The following is a 14976-nucleotide window of genomic DNA, read 5'->3' as shown; positions in this document are numbered from 1 at the left end:
TAAGTGATACTTAATGTATAGACGTATCGGTAAAGAGCATCCTGAAGGCTCCAGAGGAAGCCCTTTGTGTAGCGTCAGTCTGTAGTTTGGATCCGCAGTCTTATTGTTTCACATCTTTTAGCTTGTCCGTCTTAATTAGCATCGAGGGTCAAAGAGCCCAACCTGACTAAGAGCTTAAAGGGCAAACCTTCAAGTGGCACGGCACACCAGCGTCTGTAAGGTAATACATGGAGCGGCAGTATTGTTTAGTCCGATCCTCAGGAGGAACCCCTCTGCATTCTTCCAGACAAATCATTTATGCATTGAGTAGGCCATTAGGAAAATGAAGACGAATGGGTCGCAGGGGTGAGGTGACAAATTGTTCATGCGGTGTAGTCAAAATGAAGAGCTGGAAGTGTTGCGCCTCAGTCGGAAAGTTGGTCCTAATATATAAAAACTGTAGTCCAGAGGTTGGAGGAAGAGTCAATTGACCCCACGGTCACAGATTGGACTGTGCACCCCCCTAAAAAAAACCAATTGAGTGCTGCTCTTTCTTCTGTCAATCCAGACTTCCTCACTGGAATCAGTGGAAACCTGTTTTTGCTTCCTCTCCCTAAAATATGGATGTGGTTCCATATATCGTTGTTAGAAGAATATGAATGTCAGATGTTTATTTGACATCAGCATCCTTTCTTTTTTTAGGCCTCTGTTCACTCGCCAATATTTGCCTCGTGCTTATTGAACCGCTTAAGCACCACGGTCCAACATTCAGCTTCCTCGAGGTTCAGCCTGAGTTCCTAACTTGTCCTCTTTCATCTGTGTTTCATTTTCCCAGGAGAGCAACGGCTGTGGTTCTCGGAGCAGTGACACAGAGGAGACTGCGACTCCTTCTGTGCTGGATGCAGAGTCCATCACTAAGACGGTGAAAAGTGCGCTCACTATGCAAGAGTACTTTTCCCAGCGAATGTCTCGGCTGAAGAAGGCCTGTGGGAAGGCCCGAAGCTCGGCACCCACAGCGGAGGCAGAGGCCAACGAGACGGGCCGTCCATCTGAGGAGCCCAGTCCCAGCCACAGCCACAGCCACATCGACTCACAAGAACTCAAGAAGAAGAAGAAGAAGAAGAAAAGCAAAAAGGCTACAGAGGAGCCTGAAGCGAACACCAGCGGCCCTAATATAAGAGCGGATGATGGGGACCAACAGCAGGAGCATCTGGGGAAAAAGAAAAAAAAGAGGAAAACGGTAGAAAGTGAAGGCGCTACAGCTGAAAATGGTAGCTCCGGCACTAGTGAGGAGCTGCCGCCGCCCAGGAAGCAAAAGAAGCGTAAAGAACATAAAGAAACAGAGCGACTAAATACACGAGGGCCAACAGATCAAGTAGTGGATTCAGAGATTGTTCACAAGAAGAAAAAGCCCTGGGAAGAGGTGGACAATGTAGTAAAAGGAGACGGGGCAGAGGTGTTAAAGCAATGTAAAAAGAAAAAGAGACATCAACTGTAGGATTGAACTGATTTAATTGGCTTCCAGTTCCATGAGTTCTTTAGGCTTCTGAGGGATTTGATGATCATGTTGTCCTGTGATCTCAGGAAACACAGTGCCTTTATTATCAAATCAAACGTCTTTGTGTAGCATTCAATAGCCTTGTTTCACACTCAGAATTAAAATGTTAGATTATATTAAAACCCTTGGATGATCCAGCAAAGCCGCAGCTATAACCGTTGAAAGGGGGCGACTTCATGTGCTTCCGGGTGTAACAGGAAGTGCTTCCTTTTTCCCCCTTTAAACTTCCTGAGAGTTCATGAACTACTCCCTCAACCTGTAGACTGTCCTTTGTCTGTTCCCAGTTCATGTATCAATACATTTTAGACTCTAAAATGTATTGATACATGAATTAACTGATTTTTAAATTGACCGTGACGTTGTGCATTGAAGACGGTGTCTCGGCTTTGTTGTTGAAACAACAGAACAGACATTTCATTATTATATAAATTTAAAAATCTGAATTGATGAAATTAGTTGCCAGAGAATCTAAACTTGAGTGGATCAAATGTTTTAATAAATTGGAGTGATCACTGAAGGCAGCATGCTGGCTTCATCTTTAATGCTTTCTGTTTGCTCGTCTCTTATAAAGGTGGAATTAACAAGTTGGGCTCGCTGGTGTGATTTCCTAAGTCGTGAAATCTTTTCTCTCGCTCGCCAGACGAGAATTTAACAAGCCCGTCGAGCGAGCAGGGAGGCTGGCGCTGTGCTGTCTACATCAAGGAGGGACGCATTCCTTGTCGCACTTGTTTTATAAATCACAGCAGACTTAATAGTTCACTTGTAATTGCTATACCCTTAGTGGACGGTGTCCAAACTGTCCCTCCACCTACATTACAGGATAAGGGAGTTTTGTTTCCGTCTGTCTTGGAAACAATTACCTGCAAATGTAATCTTTAATCTGAAATGTTCCACATTACAGGATATGTCACTTCAATTACCGGTAAAGTTTGTCTTCAGTGACCCGCGTCACTGAATAGGCTGTACAACTGTGTGTTTGTGGACAGTCTGCCCACTTACATCGAAATGTATAAAAGCACGACAGAGAAACACGATCTGTGAACTGGATTAAGGCTAATCTCTGTTTGACATCATGAATGGGCATCTCGTCTTTGACCCTGATCTGCAGCAGGTTGATGCAGCCCCCCCCCCCCACCCGCACAGATCTATTCATCATCTCAGAGACCCCCCCCCCCACCCCGATTCATGCTGAACTCCGAACTGAACATTTTAAGCTGCCAGTCTACTGCGTCACTCTTGCGCCCCGCCGGCGCGCACCTGAGCGCTGCGGCCCAACATGGCACTAATTGGCCAGCTCCACACAGTGGTGGAGCGAGTTTCACACACACACACACACGCAGCCGGAGCTGCGTGTTCAGCCTGATGGCGTGGGAGCCACTGATGACAATTTTGGATCCGTGTTGGCTGAAGATGAACTGAGGAAATAAAGTGAATTCACAGAGTCTGGTCAGACTACTCCCTCTAAAAATATTCCAAAGCCAGATGACCTCTGAGCGGTGTGCGTGTGTGTGCGTGTGCGTGTGTGTGTGTGTGTGTGTGCGCGTGCGCCCTTCAGTGTGAGAGTGTGAGCTACTTCATGGCTGCAGACCAAGAGTATCCTGTCAACAGGAACTCCTGGATTTGATATGCACCGGCCTCTGGCCACAGAAGGAAACTGATTTGTTTGCAGTGTGTGCTCAGTGGGTTTATATCTCTGTTCACCCACAGAGTCAAAAATAAAAATAAATAATGAAAAGGTCTTTATCCATTATTATGGCCCGTAATTATCGGTTTTGTTCAACAAAAATGATGTTCATGAAAAATACATCACTAAAACTGGTTTCTGTCCAAAGAACCGGAAGTAACGTGTTTCCATGTGCGTGCCAGCACACAGCGTGTCCGTGTCCAGCCTGTAACTGTCAGCTGTGTAACACAGCAGAGCAGGTTAGATCAGTTTGACACGTCAGGTTTTCCTTGTAGAAAAACGCTTTTGAATTATTATTTTTTTATCTGTTTGATAGTTTTGATCGAACTAAAACTTGGGAGAAGACAGAAAAACAATAATTCAGGGGGACTCATGGTGTTCTGTTCTGGGGCCACTAAAAGTAGCTCCTCCTGAAGAACCCCCCCCCCCCTCTCTCTCTCTCTCTCTCTCTCTCTCTCTTCCCTTTCACGGGGCTCAACTTGCAATCAAGGAGGAGCCGCCGCCTCCTCCGGGGCTTCTGGAACCTGCTCCTCAAATATAAAGCGCTCCCCTCATCCACCAGGAAAGACTGAATCGTAACATTTGCAGGAGGAGCCGCTGAAACATCTGTGCTTTTCCCTTTCAACCTGCTCTCCGCGCGCACACGCACAGCGTGAGAGACTGGTGAGAGCAGCGTAAACTCTAGTGATCTTGTCAGTGAGTGTAACCGCTGGATTTTAAAGAGCAGTCTACTTTGGGGGGTTTTAATAGCTCAACGTACACTTCGACTAAGAAGCCAACTTTTTGAATACAGGCGCGCGTAAAGTTTGGAGAGAAGAGAGTGCGCAGATGGCAGCCCTCATCAGTGCGTACTCGTCGTGGCCAGAATCCTTTGAGTGTCCTCCAGGAGATGGGGACGTGTCCGACGGACAAGGACCTCACAGGACCCCCACGGACAAGGCACCGGAGCCGCGGATCCGACGGCCCATGAACGCGTTCATGGTGTGGGCCAAAGATGAGCGCAAACGGCTGGCGGTTCAAAATCCAGACCTGCACAATGCCGAGCTCAGCAAAATGTTGGGTGAGATGAAGGAAATGATTATTATTATCATTATTATTATTATTATTATTATCCTACAAACTGTCCACTTGTGTTTTACAAAAGTTTGTAACTTGTTTCAAACTCCAGGAAATCTTTATAAAACTTTAAGACAAAATAAAAAACTGAAAAATTATACTTAGTAGTCCAAATCACGCACTCACTCCACAGCCGTTACAGGATTTTCTGAATTTCCATTACTTGAAAGTGAATGTCGCCTCACCGTGAGATTCGTTACTTGATGAGCGCATAAAATGAGAGAAAGGTTCGTTGGATTTGGATTAGTCCTGAATATTAAAATTCAGCACTCTCGCTGCGTGGAAATCACTTTAAAGACAATTTCAAAACAGTATTACTTTAATAGAGATTTTAAAAGCCTCACTTGAATTTTTCCTCTATTATCTCAGCGACGCTTGTACAATAAAATCAAAATCCTTGTATAAGTACACGTATACTTGTAAATAAAACTTTTCTGATTCTGTTTTCCAACTTGTGCTTATCTTGAAATTTTGCACGTCTTTTAAATCACTGAGTAAGCTGAATACAGTTTTAATAATTGCTGGATGTTTTTTTTTTCATTCGCCCTTTAAAGGTTGGAACACATCTGAGAGAGCAAATCTCAATTGTTAACTTTAAAAATATTCATATGTATTTATCAAATTAAGGCAAGACTTTTTGTGTTATTGGTTGTAGTCTTTTTAAATCACTTTAATTTTGGAAAACAATGTAATGCCACAAATATTGATGTGATTTTAATATGTTTATGTTTAAGAAGATAAAGATTAAAAATCCCTGGGAACATTGATATGTTTATTTTATAAGGTTTAATAATTTTTAAATGGGAGATGAAGAAAATAGTAAAAAAAAAAAAAAGTGATGAAACTGCAAACTAGTTTTTTGAAGTAATTAAATTTTGAGAAATATATTTTTATTATTTTTAAATATCTCCTTCGCCTTTTTCTTCTAGGCAAGTCGTGGAAGGCTCTGACCCCCCCTCAGAAGAGGCCCTATGTGGAGGAAGCGGAGAGGCTGCGGGTGCAGCACATGCAGGACTACCCTAACTACAAGTATCGGCCTCGCCGGAAGAAACAGCTGAAGCGCATCTGTAAGCGGGTGGACCCTGGCTTCCTCCTGAGCGGCCTGGCCCCCGATCAGAATGCCCTGCCCGACCAGCGTGCCCTCTGTCACCCCCTCGACAAAGATGAGGGCAGCCCTGTCAGCGGCAGGTTTTCCAGAGCCAGCCCTGCCCTGCCGAGCGTCCGAAGTTTCAGAGATCCAGCGGGCTCCAACAGCAGCTTCGACACCTACCCCTACGGCCTGCCCACCCCCCCTGAGATGTCCCCCTTAGACATCGTGGATCACGAGCATGTGCCCCCTTCTTATTATTCAACATCTGGAAGTTCCTCCGTCTCCTGCTCTTCTTCAGCCTCCTGTCCCGACGAGCACCACCAGAATCAGACACACATGGGTAGCCCGCCGCCCTACCACGTTGACTATGCTCAGACCCAAATCCACTGTGGGGGCACACACATAGGTCACATCCCCCACATGTCCCAAACTGGTGGTGGTGGTGGTGGTGGAATGATCCCCGGGCCGCTGCTATCTTACTACAGTACCTCAACTTTCCCCCAGATTCACCATGGGCTCCATCAGGGTCACCTGGGCCAGCTGTCCCCCCCACCAGAGACACAGGGTCACCTGGAGACTCTAGACCAGCTGAGCCAGGCTGAGCTTCTGGGTGAGGTGGACCGCAATGAGTTTGACCAGTACCTGAACTCCACTGGGACCATGTTCCACCCGGATCAGGGCAGCAGCATGACTGTCACAGGACACATCCAGGTAGCGTCCGCAGCCACCGCAGCAGCTACGGCGTGTCCCAGCAGCACCACAGAAACCAGCCTGATTTCCGTGCTGGCAGACGCAACGGCGGCCTACTACAACAACTACGGCATCTCGTAAGCTTTGCCACGGCGTCCACTAAACATATGACTGATAAAGAGACACCACAAAGTCTAAAAAAGAGTGAAACAAATTTGGAAAATGTTGCACTCGGGTGCTAGGAAGGGAACATTTTTTGTGCTCTCATCTGTAATTTCAAATCTCTTCTTAGCATCTTTGAGTAACTTCCTGCTACCGTGATTTAAACCTGAACTGACTGCAGGGCAATATGATCGTCTGGAGCCGAGGAAAGAACAAAGAGCAGTTTGGAGGAATATGAAGAATGGAAATGGACAACTCAGGGATGCAGACGCAAAGTACTAAAGTATGCCACCTCCAGTTGTCATATAATTTCTAATACGCAGGAAAAATTGTTAAAGACTTGTTGTCCACTTGTAAATGTCGCCCGTCACCGTTGCCGCTGCGGCATGTACAGATGCGCCTTCAAAGCTTATTTAAGTCCTTTAATGTGTTGCATAAAATCTAATTGTAATGCTATTATCGACGATTTCCATTTGAACATTTGTATGATAGTTAGTTTCGGGAGTCTTTCCTCACTAGTTGTAATTGAATGAGGTTTCAGTTGGACATTTGTTTTTTTGTTTTTATGCAATTTAAAGAAAATGGTGTAACAAAAGAAAAAAGGCATTTATACTTCTTCTCAAGTACTTAATAATATATAATCATAATATCTACGATGAAAATAATACTGTAACTATAACTGTATGCTGATTTAGGTTTGTGAAAGACAATAATTTAAAATAAAGTTCAATTTTTTCTACAAATTCTGTTGCGCGTTGGACAATGTGATCACAGAGTTCATACCACAATAAAATACTTTCATTTATTATTTTATTTTGACACCTAAACCGAAAACATCTCTCTCTCTCTCTCTCTCACACACACACACACACACACAAATTAATTTTTATTTACGCATGTTTCACAAATTGGGAAACATATGTGAACTCATCGAGCTTTGAGTTTGCTTTCAGACGGCCTTCTATTTTGGGCTCTGTCTAGTTACTGTTGTGCGGCCCATTCTGACACCCACTCCCCCCCCCCCCCCGTTTAGTTTTTCCACCCTCCATCAAATCATCCTTCTCCATCAGTCGCCTCTCGCTTTCATCCCCGTTCAGAGGATTAGTGTAAAACAGGCACAGCCGTCTCCGCCCACCTCCATCTCCACCGTCCTTTGTTTTTCTGGAGTCTTATTCTCGGTACCATTCTTAGGCACGCCGGACCCCCTTCCACCCCAGCCCCCTCGCCCCGCGTTCTATCTTGCTGATGCAGACCTTTCGTAATCTGTGCAAAAATAAATAAACGAATAAAACCGGAGACCTCGTTGACTGCCTTACACCCTCCTTATTTTTCCTCCCTCCCCCTTCTCTCCATCTTCCCTCTCACCCTCTCTGTTCTCTTGAATTTTTCTTTTTTGATAAAAGGAATTCAGGGGACTTTTGACAAATCCTGAAGTCTGGCTGGTCTTCCTGCATTTTTGGGGGGGAATGGTTGAGTCGTGCTTCTTGTAAAGAGGATGTGGCGGAGGAGCGGTGTTTCCTGACTGATAAGGGAAAAGCCTCTCTCCATCAGGATGTTTGGGCCTAGATGGGCCCTGCTTTAAAGCACCAGAGAGAGAGGGAAGGGAACTCACTGTCCAGCCAGCGGGAAGAAACACTGCTGTGTTGATTAGCATCTTACGCACCCACCATTTTTCAGGAAAGGCTTTATCATCGTTTCTTGTCGTACCTTGAACAAAGATGCGCCGTTAAAACGCTTGCAGTGAACAAATGCACCGAAAATGAAGTTTGTCTGCACCCACACTCAACCGTGATCGTGTATCTTTGTGTTGTGATTATGATTAAACTTACATGAGTGACAACATTTATCAAGCACCACTGTTCGCAACCCAGCTGACATGCTCATTTCTGTGGGGTTAGATCATTACCCTCTGGGCCTGCAGGGGTTCGAAACCCTACAGAGGGTTGCATTTAAACGCAACCGTATTTTTGGGCAGGTGGTGCCCCAGGCGTGGGGGTGAGAAAGTAGTCTGAGGTGCGGCATCAGCCCAAGAGGTTTCAGGGTCAACTCTGCATGGGTGTTGCTGCTGCAACCGCCCTGGAAAAAGACTCGCTGCACCCAACAACTACATCGACCACCTCAGGGTAGGACGCTGTAGCAGAGACAAGGACATGGACAAGGACTCAGATGTCAAAGCGTCATCACGCGAGACCCCAGATTCTATAATGGAGCAGAGTCAATAACAAGACTATATTCTTCTTTTATATTCGTGCAAAGTTCAACACACAGCAGACTAAAAAAGTTTTCATGATCACTGTGGCAAATATGACATGAATCAATAAACCAGAAATCTACAATTCAGCTAGTGTCACATTAAAAAGTGTCCCCCAAAAGATGTGAAATTAGGTCTCTTGCCAACCAATAATAATCCATCCATCCATTGTCTTGGCCGCTTTATCTGCTTTACAGGTCACAGGTGTTGCTGGAGCCTATCCCAGCTGACTACGGGCGTGAGGCAGGGTACCCCCCCCGGATGCATCGCCTGCAGATAATCCATAATCCATTCCATTATTTTTAATTTTGTCAAACTATAAATACAAATTCATTCTTCAAGATCATCAGCGTTATTCAAACAGCTAAAACTGCAGATAGAGAACTCAAAAGTAACATTTTCAGCAGTAAATACTAAAAACAGAGTTATAATATAAATGGATTTCCAGTAAAAACCATTCATTCTGGCACTGCTGCTTTTTAATGGCATCAACTTTCATATTTCACCATCTGGTCTTTATACATTAATTAATAGTGGTTAATAAGATGTTAACTTATGTTAGAAGGAACTTGTTTTTTATTGGCATATCAAAATTCGTTGTGTGGCATGTCTATAGATGAGCTCCGGAGGATATTTTGAAGTTGTCTAGATGTGAGGTTATAATCCGTGGAGGTCGACTCGTCAGCGCAACCTTTGGAACCCTCTGGGCTCTGGTGGAACCACGAGATGGCCATTCCTGCCGTTTTAGATATAAAATAAAATAGATAATATAAAATAGATATGCGATCAAATGTATGCATCATGAAACCTTGTGAACTGCATGAACTGAACACTTGGAGAAATTGTCCATAAATACTCTCCCTCTCAAATCTCTTTCATTTGACTTGTCTAATCATTCATATATTTGCAGGATTATGAGATTTACAATATTTGCAAAAAAATATATAATGATATAGGTTGAACAAAAGACAAAAGAGCCTCTCCTTGTTTTTTTTCGCTCTGATTGCTGACTGGCTCAGATCCAGTCTCAGGTCAAGCCTGTGGAACGAGTCTGTCAGGTAGTCTGTTATGTTTCCTATTTCCCCTTCTGCCGTCACGTCACTTCCTTGGGCAAACAAACAACTTGGCAGTGTAACTCAACATCAACTGTCAAGGTAGCGACGTAAGGCCCGCTGTGTGCAGATGAGGCGCACAGCTGTGCAAAGGATTATCTCTATGCTGGGACCAAAGTGAGCCGTGATCATTACAAATGTTGCGTCCTCCGGAGGTACGAAGGAGGCTAACTGTCTGGTTGGTTCAGCGTCCATTGTGTAGCTGGATAGGGAGCGCCCAATCACATCGTGCTATTTACTCGGGGTCAAGGGGGAAGGGACTGATTTGTAATAAATGACTGTGGCGTATTAATGTCTGAGACAGAGATGCCCTTTAAACCTTCCTGCTGTGTGAGCAATATTCCTTAATCCACCACTGTAAAACATATTTGTTCCTGCATGGGATTATTTGCAACTGAATGAAACGAGTGATGCTGAGCGAATTATCATGGCAAAAGCAAAACACAGTAAAACCAATTAGAGCCTCCTCATCGCTGCTAATGTAGTGAACTCCACACCAAATTAAACTACTCTGTGTGGATAAAGACACATTTACATCAGCAAATACTAAATGTTGTCGGAGTACATTTCCAGTTGGAGTGCGTAACAGCAGCATAATAACATGTTTACAATTTATACTTGGCCCTAAATCTGGCCAAATATGGAAAGGAAAGGAAAAGGGGGGGAAACACACACATCTCACAGCGAGGGATTAAGGGTGCAGCTATTCTTCATCTCATTGTGGCTCAACAACAGGCAGAGTATGGGGTGGCAGGCAGGCGTGTACGTGGCCGGATGAAGAATGGACCAGACTCGTCGAGGGACAGGTGCCATGTGGCAGAGGATGTGCAGGGATGCAGATGGGGACCTCTGGAAAACTTGGGGGACCATATGAGCAGCCAAGGGCCTCCCACTCGTACCTGTGCCGTGAATGCTGCAGCTGAACAGGATCCGGCACCTGTTCTCAGCAGATACAGGCGAGCGGCGAAAGCACGGAGGGAGGCCAGCACATGGCTGCCAACCGTGGGAAGGAGAAGGCTAGGTTTCCAGCTAGCGGCGCCTGATTATTGGCCTGAGCTTTACCGCAGAGTCGACCAAAAAAAAAGATTGAGATACGTGCTGTCCTCCAAAACAATTTGCATTTCTGTAAACTCCTCACTTTAACAAGAGCTTTCTTGTGGATTAAAATGTTTTATGTAAGGCTGAAGTAAAACTTAAAAAAAAAGAAATCAAAAGGTGTTAAATATCAGCACATTTGGATGAATTAAATGAGCAGTTTATGTCCTATTTTTACAGGATAGTCTCTGTCTAACAGCACTGATTTTCTTTTGACTGCAGCAGGTTCTTCTGAGGATAATGTAACTACGTGTCTCAATGTGGAGGAGCACATTCCTATTGTGCTTCCTAATTGCGATGAGGCTGTTCCATGAGCTAGAACAGCCTTAACTGTTCAGTGTGTGACATGTTGTTAGGTAATGGGAGGAGCCATTACACAATTAAATTTACATTTTAATTGAGATGATTATGACTTTTAAATCCAATGTTTTCATCCTTTGACAGCTGTATTTCTTTAGGACTGATGTGAGATGTGTAATTGCAACGAATTAGGTTAATTCCTAAACTGTTAGAAAGCCGGTCATCTTTTGAGGTGTTGCTATTTTCTTTTCTTTATGTTTAAAACACTAATTTAGGCTATGTCCACACATTTAGTGAATTTGGATAATGCCTTTAACCCTTTAAAGCCTGCACCATGAAGGAATCGTCAGAACACTCAATTTTTTGGAAAATAAGGTCTTAATGGAATCTTCTGACAAATTTGTAAAGAAATTGTATGTGTGTATCAAATATGATATGACAATCAATGGTTAAAGCGCTGCCTGTCTTTGATCTCAAGTCAGTCTCGATCTCTTCCATTTTATCGGGCCCTCATGCTGCCCTCGTGGTTCTTGCCCCATCATCCTGCACCAACATCGTTTACTCAGCGTGCATCCTGAACAGCAGACGCACTAATGATTCAGATGAGTGATGCTATAAGTTCAGTGGTGTTGCTGGTCCTCTTTTAACAGCTGCTGGGGAGAACAGACAAAGCAAAGCACCAGAGCAGCTGATGACAGCTCATGGGACACACCGAGAACCATTACGTTTGCAGTTTCAGCAATCAGATCCAGAATCCAGGATCTCTTCTGGATCATCATCAAAAGGTTCTAAAGTGTTCTTGGTATCTTTATACACCAACCATGAAAATTAAAAGTGAATCGGAGTTGATGTGTATTTGTAACTGATTTTTGAATCCGTAAATGGGATTTTCAATGTTAAAATTGAATATTTTTTACTGCCTTCATTTTGGATCCGATCGAGATGAAATTCAGTGGTGAGATAGAGGCCCCCATCCTACATGACTGTGTCAAATTCCATTAACATTGTTCAATAATCAAGCAATAATCGCTGGTGATTACATAACCTCCTCCTGTAATAATAGCTGTCTAAATCACTAATTATTAAAAAGTATACCATTATTTGCTTGATAAAATAGGAGTTATGTAATTATTCAGTTTATCATACATGAAACAAATGTAACTCTTAAAGTCAGTCATGGTTAAAAAATAATCTGCTGTCAAAACATAGTAGCTATGATTGAAAATTTATTATCGTCAGCAGTTGAAGTTTTCAGACCTAAAATCACATTATTATCATTGATCTTATTAGCGCGTTTTTGCTTTACCTGCAGTTTTGTTTTTCACATTTTTAAATTTACTTTACTTTTCCTAGGTATCATTTGTGTCCACAAACAATAGATAAATAAACATCTTGTGTCTGTGATGAATGAAATATCAATAGTGGGTAAAATATGTTCCTTTGACAAGATGTGATTTTTTTTTAACTGATATTCAGAAAAAAAGGTTTTACACATACACAGAAAAAAAGCAAAGATAAACATATGTAACATTATAAAATAAATATTTAATCATTTAAATTGATTCAAAATAATCTGATATTTACATAGAGAAAGGTAAACGATTTAATACATTTATATATATATTCAGTTGTGTATAAAATGGCATGTTTTCCCTCAGTTGTCCCACATGTAAAAATGAAGGAAGAAAGGATGTATTTTTTCAGTGAACTTCAGCGGAAAAAAATGCATCAGTATCATGAAACTGTTGTCATAAAATCGGTGCAGCTAATCCTCTAATCTCCTAAACTGTAGATAACATCTTGTAATGTCTGACTATTTGTCATCACATATGTATAAGATGCTGCATTCTATTATAAAAATAGAATAACACTAACATGACTGGCAAGCAAACTAAATATAGAGTCAAATGAAATGTAACAGCATTAACTAAATAAATTAAGCACCAATATTAAATTGGTGCTATGAATTGATCCATGTTAAATCAATTGGTGCCAAATTTTAAAGAGTTTAGAAGAGATCAAAAGAGTTAAAAACAGAATAAAATGACACTAAAGGTTTGAAAATATATGTGAGTGCCTGTAAAACATAAAATCACAAAATCAGCAATGCAAATTCCTACTTACAGGATCAATGGCTTGACATGTGAGCGCTTATTCAGAGCTGAAGTGCGTCAGTCATGACACGCAGCATTTCCGTTGCCTTGATGTTCACTGTTTCTGTGTAAGAGCTCTCCTGACCGGCCTTGTCAGCGAGCCGACCCTGCCATCATTTCCATGCCCCCTACCATTCCTCCAACCTTACCTTACGGGGTCAATATGCGGATTGTTGTTGTTGTCTGCGTTTTAAGGAATCCCTTCCTGCTGGATGTTCGCTTCTGTTTCCTTAAAGACTCAACATCAAAAACGAGAGCCGTGGAAATGACTCACACGGCGGTCCCCAGAGTTCAGGCACTTCAACTATAAGCACCATGCTGACAGCTTAAAAACAGGATATGAGCTGGATATACGTCTATGTTTATTGCAGATGGTGGATACTTCAGAGCAGTCATAGATGAAAGCTCTGATAAGCTAATCAAACAAGAACAGTCACGTATCCACTGTGGGTACAGTGTGTGGAGAAGCTGACTGATCGCACCAAACATCTCAACTCAGAGCGTCAGTCCTGTTCTTTTCAACCACCGTCCAAAAGACTGATAACAGACTGGATTATTTTCACATTGAGGCTGACTGGACTCTTCAAACAGCTTTCAACTTCAGAAATAGCGCCATTTCATCATCCATCCATCATTACACCCCAGACAAGACGCCATGCTCATTGCGGGGCACTTCCTCATATGTGGGCAAATTAAGTTCTATCAAGCTATTTTGTAGAGTTACAACTTGCTATGGACACACTGTCACCACACACACAAGGTGCCTTCGACAGGGGTATTCTTCTGTGTATGAAAAGGACGAACAACTAACGACTGATGCAGAAACATGGGAGATAAAAGTAAATTATTTCTGGTTCAGAAGATGATCGAATAAACAATTATATAATAGTTTTATATTGCGGTTAATGTCCATTTACAATGATGTAGAACAGTAACAAAAGCACAAAAAGGTACGAGACATAAGATCTAAAACAGAAAGAATGACGTCAATGGGTCGCACGGAATTTTTGGCCAATCAAAAGTTTGTGCGTTGTCTCTTAGACTCAGTGACTCATCAGTCGCACGTGTGCTATGCACAGGAAGCCGATATTTTCGGCTAAGCTTAATTAAATGTCTGCTTGCACTGAGGGCTTGATTTTATTAGAAAAGTAAAAGCGCGTGAAATATCCTGTTGGAAACGAGAGGACCTAAGACGAAGCACAGTACAAAGGGCACGTGGAAAGCAACGCGAATAAGTCAGGATGGCCGAGCGGTCTAAGGCGCTGCGTTCAGGTCGCAGTCTCCCCTGGAGGCGTGGGTTCGAATCCCACTTCTGACAAGTTCCTTTTCGAAAACAACTTCAGTTACGGTACGTCGTGATATATGCTATCGTATAATTCTTTGATAATTTATCATGTAAATAATTTTTAATTCTATATATTTCTATGATCATCATCTCTGATCAAATCATCAATTTCATGCAATAATATCAAACAATATATGCGCTTCTTCTGACTGAAATGTGTCAAACATATTTAGTCAGATGAGGCAAATTCATTAAATTCAAGTCAGCTGCTGTCAGAAACAAATATTTATTTTCCAGCAAAATATAAATGGACAGGGCTAATCACAGATTTTCAATATTCCCATGCACAAGCATCAGGGAATACTGTACACATGCACTGACACTTACCACACACACACCTACACACACACACACACACACACACACACGCACACACACACACACACAAATATATATATATCGTAATGCATGTGGAGAATTATTTGTTCTCACTTTTAATGG

The 14976-nt window shown here is 42.7% G+C and overlaps 2 protein-coding genes and 1 non-coding gene across 3 annotated transcripts; all 3 read left to right on the top strand.

Annotated features, from left to right (window-relative positions):
• Positions 1–814: 814 nt before the first annotated feature.
• On the top strand, positions 815–2123 carry LOC137914984 (PIN2/TERF1-interacting telomerase inhibitor 1-like; the record flags this gene model as incomplete). Its single annotated transcript, XM_068758463.1, has 1 exon — positions 815–2123. A coding segment is annotated over one exon (663 nt), but the record flags the coding sequence as incomplete, so codon positions are not given.
• Positions 2124–4049: 1926 nt separating this feature from the next.
• Positions 4050–6258, top strand: LOC137914974 (transcription factor Sox-7-like). The gene is made up of 2 exons (XM_068758454.1): positions 4050–4281; positions 5267–6258. The coding sequence occupies exons 1-2, from the start codon at positions 4050–4052 to the stop codon at positions 6256–6258; spliced, it is 1224 nt and encodes a 407-aa protein (XP_068614555.1).
• An 8167-nt stretch (positions 6259–14425) lies between these two features.
• Positions 14426–14508, top strand: trnal-cag (transfer RNA leucine (anticodon CAG)). The gene has a single exon. It is a non-coding gene; the product is annotated as a tRNA-Leu (tRNA).
• The last annotated feature ends 468 nt before the right edge of the window (positions 14509–14976 follow it).

Source organism: Brachionichthys hirsutus, unplaced genomic scaffold (genome assembly GCF_040956055.1).
Source record: "Brachionichthys hirsutus isolate HB-005 unplaced genomic scaffold, CSIRO-AGI_Bhir_v1 contig_327, whole genome shotgun sequence".
In the NCBI taxonomy this organism is placed as follows: Eukaryota; Metazoa; Chordata; class Actinopteri; order Lophiiformes; family Brachionichthyidae; genus Brachionichthys; species Brachionichthys hirsutus.
Note: the sequence above shows the minus strand (reverse complement) of the source record. Positions and strands in the feature narration are given on the sequence as shown.